General features: G+C 37.8%; 1 protein-coding gene across 1 annotated transcript in view; it reads left to right on the forward strand.

Annotated features, from left to right (window-relative positions):
- Nucleotides 1-744: 744 nt before the first annotated feature.
- The window catches only part of PIBF1 (progesterone immunomodulatory binding factor 1), a gene marked incomplete at its 3' end in the record, with an annotated part of 18,949 nt that continues 10,461 nt past the window's right edge, over nucleotides 745-9,232 (forward strand). Inside the window, exons 1-3 of the mRNA XM_010282420.1 lie at nucleotides 745-996; nucleotides 1,825-1,925; nucleotides 4,061-4,259. Coding sequence (XP_010280722.1) covers nucleotides 745-996; nucleotides 1,825-1,925; nucleotides 4,061-4,259 — 552 coding nt within the window. The remainder of the gene's footprint in view (nucleotides 997-1,824; nucleotides 1,926-4,060; nucleotides 4,260-9,232) is intronic.

Genomic DNA, 9,232 nt, shown 5'->3' on the forward strand with positions numbered 1-9,232 from the left:
CTTCCGCCGTGTGCCGTTACCGGTTGGGCAGTTGCGCGTTGCCTGCCGCAGAGTTGGGCACCCGGCGGGCTGAACAGTATCTCCTCCACCGAGCTGCTCCTGCCGTGGGGAAGGGGGGGATGGCCCGGGAGAGCCGCTTTACTCTGTAATGCTTGGAACAGCGTGCCTTAATCTGTGTATGTCTTCAGTAAAAGCTCTGGTCTGCAGCAGGTGGTTGTAGAAGTACATGTGACTTAAATTAGCCTGGTAACAACAGTGGAGCTGCTGCTTTAGAGAAGACAGTGGTGGACACCGAAGTATTCCTTTACTGTTTTCTCCAACTAGACTTGTTACGGTCCTTATTGGATGTTCTCTGACCCCCTGTGCCTCATGGGTCTCGGGAGTTTTTGGTGCATGCTCTTCTGACCGTGTGAATGGCAGCTGCACATACTGACTTGACTATAACATCTTGCTAGTCAGGGTGATTCACATCACTGGTTAGCTTGTTGCAAGTCAAAACCCTGGTTTCGGAAGAGAGTCCTCAGGCAGCTGCCCTCTTCAGAGCTTAAAATGTTTTTCTTGGGTGAACAAAAAAAATATAATTATGTGATGCTCAGAAGTATTGCTTAGTGGTCTTGTTTAACTGGTTAATTTTTTGTAATGACATGATGCCTTTCATTTAATTGTTTTGATTTTTGCAGTTGATTCTTCAGGGGGCTCATCTGAAAGTATAAATTCAAAAAGCTTTGAAAACAGTGAAAGAAAATGTCACATAAAAGCTTTAAGGAAATGAGGAAAGTAAACATTTCTAGCTCATTGGAGTCTGAAGATATTAGCTTAGAAACCACAATACCAACCGATGATGTTTCTTCCTCTGAAGAGAGAGAAGGTACTGTTAAAATCACTAAGCAGCTGATTGAACGGAAGGAGTTGCTCCATAATCTTCAGCTGCTTAAAATAGAGTTATCTCAGAAAAACTTGATGATTGACAACTTGAAAGTAGAATATTTGACCAAGGTAAGAAATGTTGCTTCTTTTGTCCTATCATCTTTTCTTGTTTCTCGTGCTTTTAGAGTATGATAGAAGCTTCCATTCTGAAAAGAATTTCCGTGAATTACATACTGGAAGCCTACTTAACTTTTTTTTTTTTAATGAGAAAAGGAGGAAACAAAGGTATGTAAAACTTAGATGATTTGTCCAATGTGTTTTACTTATAAATGGATGAGGAGGATCAAATTAGCTTTTACTTTTCTAAAAACAGAGGGAAAAGACCTGTGTTCTTTCAGAAATCATTAATAATTTTAACACTGACGTAATAGAGCTTTTAACCTGATCTTGAGGAATACTGGAAAGTCATCTGAATGCTATTCAATGATCTGTTAATGAAGATGTGGCTAGAATATACCAACATGCTAATAGTAGGAGATTTTGGTGTGTACAGTTTCCACTAAGATACATGAAACTAATTAAGAAAGGTGTAAAAGCTTTGCCATGTTTGTGTGCAGTCCACATGTACAACCTACTATATGCTGAGTCTGGCTTTCACTGGCTTGCTGCTCTGAGTTTAAGCCTAGTTTGAAATCAGCTGAACAAGTAGCTATTTGGCTGAAAAACATGAATTGTAGAACTAAATTTTTTTATTTCTAGCTCATTAGGGCAAAATCCATAGTGTATTTTGTGAAGCGTTAGCATATTTAGAGCTCTTTTTAGACAATTGTTATTGTATTTCCCAGTGCATTGGGCTCTCCACTTTTTTTTCTTTCAAGTTCTTTTTGTCAAATGTGTTTTAAAAATTACCAAGGTAACTTCTTTTCTTCGTTGTATATTTATATTCTATATGTTTAGATTGAAGAGCTAGAAGAGAAGCTTAATGATGCAATCCATCAAAAGCAGCTGTTGTCTTTACGACTGGATAGTCAGCTGGCATTACAGCAAGAAGATGCTAGGTATGACGGAAGTAAAACAAAAAACCTTCATCTTTAATAACTTACCAATATGAATTCAAATTAATTCATGGACAATACATGAGTAGGATTTCTTTTGCAGATTATATTAGTATTTCCATTCTACAAATGGAATTCATATATTCAACTTACATACAAGTAAATTTGAAATAAGCTCTCACTTGAAGTTGTGGTTTTGGTTTTATAGTTACCTGGATTCAAAATTTAACAGGAAATTCGAGTAAGAATGTTCTCAGAACCAGTGAAGAGCAAAAGGAGTAGGTAGAGGGGGCAGATTTGAAGTGAATTTTTAATAACTGCATCCTGGATGACTTGGGGAATGGTAAGGGGATAATGTCTAGCACTTCCAGTTAGGATTGCTTATTGGTCAGAAATGCTTTCAGTTGATGATGTAGAAACTTACTTTTTTCCTTGCTTTTCTGAAATATTTTCAATTAACCTATAGCTGAAAATAGACTGGCTAGCAGTCTTCTCCAAATTACTTTGTCAATTAAATGTTTTAACACCTGTAATAGGACTTTGAAGAAAGAGCATTACTTAATATTCTTATGTTACAGTAGAGGATGCATCAGCTTACAGGATGTGACTAATTCAAAGTCATATTCTGTAGTAAGCCTGCAGCAGATTTAGTGATGTGAAGCCAGACCTGAGATTAGTTACAGCAAAGTCTTTCAACTAAGAGCAGCTGGCTCTCAGGAAAATGTCTCTCATTCTGTGTGCTTATTTGCACCAGTGTAGAATATTTTTATGTTGGCCGTACTTGAGTTGTCTGAGGAGTGCTCAACAAAAAAGTACTAATGTGCAAAATGAGCATTAATGCTATTAATGAGCATAAAAAGATTGAAGTACTTTCCTTTCCCCAGTCTTTTCATTATTTTTCTTGTTTGTCTGTTACCTTACTGTTCATCCTGGTTTAAGAGAATTGTATGCTATGTGAGAATATGTCCATGTGTGACTGCTTTGCTGACTTGGGATTTTCTTTTGTCTTTTTGAAACAAGTGGGGCAGACATTGCTGTGAAGTACTAGCAAAGCTAGTATTTTTAATATTACTTTTTAAATAATGTAGAGATTATTGCATTTTGAACAATGATGTAATTTGAGTATGTTTTCAAGAGTTACAGCTAAAACCTCCAAAAGAGTAGGTCAGTCGCATTTGATTTAAATAAAATAAACACTTTGAAATATCTCTGTGACATGCAGTTTCTCTTGCCATATAGTACCTTGTCACTGGTGATAAAAGTAATAATAGTGTCTTAAGGCTGGAAATAAGGTTGGTTGTTTAAGTGTAGTGGTGTTTATTTTGTTTTGTTTTTTTTTTAAAGGACCCCAACTTTGTATGTTACACTAGGTAGAAAATAGAATCACAGAATCACTAAGGTTGGAAAGGACCTTCAAGATCATCAAGTCCAACTGTCAACCCAACACCACCATGCCCCCTAAACCATGTCCTGAAGTGCCATGCCTACATGTTTTTTGAACACTTCCAGTGACGGTGACTCCACCACCTCCCTGGGCAGCCTGTTCCACTCTCTCAGTAATGTTTGACCACTCTCTCAGTAAAGAAATTTTTCCTAACATCCAGTCTAAACCTTCCCTGGTGCAATTTGAGGCCATTTCCTCTGGTCCTATCGCTAGTTACTTGGGAGAAGACACCAACATAGTGAAGGGTCGTGTGTGGAATAGGACATAAGCATGTATATGCCGAAACTTGGCAAGATACAAATTAACATTAGTATTGCTTTATTTGGTGATTTACTAGTTCCATAGTTTTTGTGTGGTAATATATTCTTCTTTTCCATGTTTTTAACCTTTTAATCGGTAAACTAAGACTAGTTTATAAATTCAAGTCTGCATATGTGGAGATTGTCACTTATCAGATTCAGATTTGTATTGTCAGTGACTATGAATTTTCTGGCTTTTTATGTATACTGTGTTTGATCTGATTGTGTAACCATGGTGGTCTACACTCTTGTGCTAATGTTAATTACCTAATTTCTCTGTAAACTTTCCCCTCTACAAAATGAGCATAACTCTCTCACTGTCCAGGGTATTGTGAAGGATTGTCACTTGTGTAACTCGCTACTTATTGTTTTCTGTTTTCAAATCCATCTTGAAGAAAACATCAGGCTCTAATGAAACAAGAAATGGAAACTATTTTATTGAGACAGAAGCAACTGGAGGAAACAAATCATCAGTTAAGGGAGAGGGCTGGAGATATCCGTCGTAGCTTGAGAGATTTGGAACTAACAGATGATTGCTATGAGAAGCTGAAGTCTCTCCCTGAAGATCAGCTTTCTATCCCTGAATATGTTTCTGTGAGTATTGTGTTTTGTATTGGTTCAAAATATAGCTATATCCTGGGTCTGGCTGGGATGGAGTTCAGTTTCTTCATAGCAGCCTGAATCTTGCTGTGTTTTGGATTTGTGGCTAAAACTGTGTTGGTAACACACCAGTCTTTAGGCTATTGCTGGACAGTGCTTGCACAGCATTCAAGGCTTACACGTTTCCCCACCCTGCCTCCCCCAGTCCCCAGCGAGCAGGCGTGGGGTAGTTATGAGATTAAGAGGGGACACAGCTGGACAGCCGACCCGAATTGGCCAAAAGAATATTCCATGCCATCTAATGTCATGCTCAGCAATATAAATAGGAGGTAGAGGATGAAAGAGGAGGTGGAGGGGGTGGCTTCCAGTTGGGGTGGTTATTGCTCAGACACTGTCTGAGCGTTGGTCTGCTTGTGGGAGGTGGTGTGTGATTGTCTTTGAGTGGCCTTTTTTTTCTTTTTAAATTCACCTCTGTCCTTCACTGATTAAACTGTTGAGAAAACTTGACACCTGACTTTTCTTGCTTTTGTTCTTCCCACTCTCACCTCTTCCTGCTCCCACTGGAGGCAGCAAGTGAGTGTGCTGACATATAGGTGCTTGGCTGCTGGCCAGGATCAACCCACCACAAGCTGTAAATTGCTTTTATTTAGAACTAAAGGGATGTGCATGTAATAGAAGCCAGTCTGTACTCTTGGAGTTCCTACTTTTCCCCAACTAGAAATGAAGGACCTTCAGAAGCAGATGTGCTTCTGGATCAGTTTTTGTTATGACTGGCTTCCAGTAAAGAGGAGAACCTTTTAATCCCAGACTCCAATGGGATTGATAAGAGGCTCATAAGAGATTGATAAGAGATCTCATAAGAAATAAGAGACTCTCTGTCTCTTTAAGACAAAGAGTAGAACTGCTAATGTATTTTAAGAAGGTTAAGCAGATGGGGTGTTACAATTAAATGGTGGGCACACATTGATGATATGAAATCGATTAGGCTGAAAACAGGAATTTGAAACTTGCCTTGCCAGAACCACAAGTTGACATGGCTCATGCAAATACCTTTTACCTTTCTCCTCACGCTTTCCATCTGTCCCTTGCCTATCTGACTAAACACAGGAGATAAAGTGTACCTTAAAGTATACTTTAAGACTAATTTTCTTGATTTAAGAAGTTTGTTAATCATGGCTTATGGGTAGATGGAGTGGCAGGGCGGATACCCTGCTTGCAATAAAAAGACGGTGCTTTCACAGACCGTGGGACATGTCCAGAGCCTCCTGGCACACTTCTGAGAATGAAGAGGATTTAGACATGTAAAAATTCACCAAAGTATTAGCATTGTACTTATCTCTAGAGCTAGTTATTAAGGAAGCTATAAATAACATAATGTCAAAAAGCTTAGTTCATTTGTTGCTATATAAATGCTCTGTGAATGAATTCTCTAGCTGGATGAAAGTCATGGTATATGGTGCTCTAGATATGTACAGTGAAGTAAAACATGTAATTCTTATCTAAAGAATGTTCTTGGGAATATCTTTTCAAAAGTTCCAAAACTTGGACTTTTGAAAGTACTAGGAGAATCTTAAGGATCTGATTGATAAACAAGAACACTTAGATTGGGGCCTACTGGGTTATTAGCCCCTGTCTGTTGTACCCACTGCCCTCTATAGAAGTATTTGAGGGGTTTTTGTTGATTCTTGCACCACCATGGTCACCAAAGCAGATTTTTAACGCAAACTGAAATCCATGTCAGCCTGCTTGAAATTGGTGTGCAGGAAGCTCCAGGACTTCAGGAGTTGATTGCCAGTGAGTACAAAAGACTCTGTAGCCAGGCAGGACAGACACCAGGAGTTAGTAACCTTGCCAGCTGCTTGAAGCGAAACTGTCACAGCACAATTAAGAGTGCTTAGATTGTTTTTCTGAGCAGAAGGGGTCTCTAAAAAAAGAAGTGAAGTGGGAGAGGTGAGTAACAGCTACCTTCTACCCCTAATCTACCTTTCTTTTCCTCTTGCATTGAACCAGTAAATGCTACTTTTGTCTGTGACCCAAACTCCATTATTTATGTGTTCAGTGAAGCTCCTTTCCTCTTTACACATGTCACTTTTTTCTTTTGAAGAAGTCCTTTTCTGGCTAAATATTCCACCTCCCCAACCCCCCCCCCCCCAAAAAAGGAATTGTAAAGATATACTGTACTCAATTTCTTCTGGCAACGGGATCAGTGTGAACCTGAGTGTATCAGTTAAGCTCAGTCATTATCATTACTTTGAGTTACTCAGCTGGTACAGATGCTGGGAGGCTACGGAACTGTTCTGCATATCCTGTCGCTACATTCATTTGGCTTCTGAGGGCTAGGAAAAGGATGTTGAAGGGAAAAAGTAACAGCAGAAAATGCTTAAATACAGATTTTTTTTTTGTAGAGAGATATTGCAAGTTTAAAATACTAGAATGAAAATAAATGTGAGATGTTTTTCACTGTTCTTCCACAAAGGGGTGCAATAGTGACATGTTAGAACAAAGGCTAAGCTAGGGAATGTTTAATGTTAATGATGATGACAAATGAAAAATGGTGTTTTAAGCATCTTTCTTTTAAAACTATCCTTTTTTGTTTTGAACTTACGTGTAAAAATTTAGTGGTTTTTTAACTTTATAAGTGGTTGGTTTTTTTTTAAGAAACAGTATACACAAAATTTTACAGCACTTCAGGTTGTTGAAGTGGTACTTGGCAGCTGAATCAATTTGTTTGGTAAAGTGAGCTTCTTGTGTATTCTCCTGTAAAAATTTTTCACCAAGTTCTTTAAAAATGGTATTTGCAAATGCTGTTTGATCCAACTTCAATGACAATGTCTTCTAGTTGCATCATTTGTCTCACTACAACACAGTTGTTCCTTGTTTAAGGCAGCAGTTAACTGATGCAAATACTTTCACATAACTTCATTTAACAGAAGCAAACTTTCTCTTCCTCTGCACCCACCCATTTTCAGCTTAACTCTAGTTTTCCATAAGAAGTGGTGGGCATGTGGTAAAAGGTTTTTAAAAGATTGCCTAGTAAATGGTAACTTTTTCCTTACAGCATATGTTAATTTGTAATTTTTAAGATATGCAGTAGTTTCTGAAATCCCATTACAGTACTTTTTGTTTCTGCTATATTGATTCGGCCAGAGGCAGTGTGTGCTTTGACTGCTGAGTTATGTGAATGTTTATTGTCTGTCAAGCAAGCTAAGTAACAGTAACAGTTGAACTTATGGTACAGCCTTCCCTTCATGTGCTGCATTCATTTTCACTTTCTTCTTACCATGGATTGATCTTTTCTTGGGAAGGCTGTGCAGATATGTTTATCCTTGATACCTGTATCCCGTGTCATCTTGGTTTGATACTGGCTAATCTGTTTTAGGGTGGTTGTGATTTGGGAAATATATGTGGCACAAGTTAGGTTTCCTAGGGAAATCACAGCGAAAATACAGGAACTTAAGGGAAAAGCTAGATGTGGTTTAAAAAACCCGACAGTGCTTTAAATGGTTACCAGTTAGTGACCACGAAGGTTATTTTTTAAGAAAGAAAAAAAAAATTGTAATAACTTTTTTGGGGAAAGATGATTTGATTGAAATTCAGTTGCTTGGTTTCAGATGTAATCAGACAAGTTCATAAGGAATCCAGATATATGAAAACTGTAGTCAGCGGAAACTGTAGTTAAGAGACTAAAATTCTACTTACTCGCTGCTTTGCATGTGCATTTCTAAAGTTTATTTTTTTTTCCTAAGGAAGTAGTTGAAGCCTGTTGTAGTTCGTAAGCCAGGGAGAACCCACAAAACTAACTTCACTATTTGATTTCAAGCAAACCCATTAGAAGCAGTGGGATTTCAGAGATGGACATGAAAAAACTCAAATATTGAACGAATAGAATATTGCAATTAAAAAAGTAGTAACGAAGCAGTAAAAGAAAGCATTAATATGCAGTTAGTTCACTTCCCAAAATAGAAAGGCAATTTATAGTTCTAACTGTAGCATTTGATAATTGAATTTCTCATTTGGAATTTTCAGAACATGAACAAAAAAATTATCATACCTTATTTTGGGTTTAATTTTGCATCTAAAGGTAAGGATGAAAAGTGGAGCTCTCTTGTAGAATACAACAAATTCAAACAATTGCAACTTTCAGCAAGCACAGTATTTGGAAAAAATTGAAAACAAAACCCCAAAAACACCACCACTTTTTAGAAAATTTCACTTCTCTGCCTTACTACTAATTTTACAGTTGTGTTGCATTACTTGCTTTATTGCATAAAGCAAAATACACCTACCTTTACATCACAAATTTCCATGGCTTCTTTCTGTGTTGCTAATTATATGGAACATACCTGGAACTTTTCTTTGTCTTCTGCTATTTACAGGTAGCAAAACAGACCTGTCTTCCTTCTGCATGGAAGTGTAGTGCAGCTTGCTCTTGAACACTTACTTTTATCTGTGCATTCTTGCTTGTACTTCTTCTTTAACCATATATCGAACAAAGCATTAATGATGAGGTGTATGGAGTAGCTTTTGAATGAAAACAGCGCTTAATTATCTATTCTTTTCATTCCTCAAAACAAGGTATCAGGATAATCTGGGAGTAATAACTGCTGTGTACGTGTGTGTGGGTGTATATCAAAAAAGCTCTTTCTTCTTTGTTTTGTCCCTTTTTGTTTCCTTTACTACTGACTGTGGTTTTACTACAGTGTTTTCTAGTATTTTTTCTTGTTCAGTAGAAATGTTATGGAAAAGTTTTACGAATCTGAGACTTACTTCTCTGAGACTATGCCTATGACTAGAGTGGCCACACAGTGTGTTATAATTTTTTTTAATTTATTTTTAAATCTTTTACAAGGCTTTTTTTCAAGGCTTATTTAGCAGACTGGAGTCTTTCAGAGGCTTAGTTGCATGGTGCAGCTGAACCCATATAGGAACAGGCTACTGCTGAAAGTGTGCATGCGGGGGGGGGGGGG

This window comes from Phaethon lepturus, unplaced genomic scaffold (genome assembly GCF_000687285.1).
Source record: "Phaethon lepturus isolate BGI_N335 unplaced genomic scaffold, ASM68728v1 scaffold20982, whole genome shotgun sequence".
Taxonomy (NCBI): Eukaryota; Metazoa; Chordata; class Aves; order Phaethontiformes; family Phaethontidae; genus Phaethon; species Phaethon lepturus.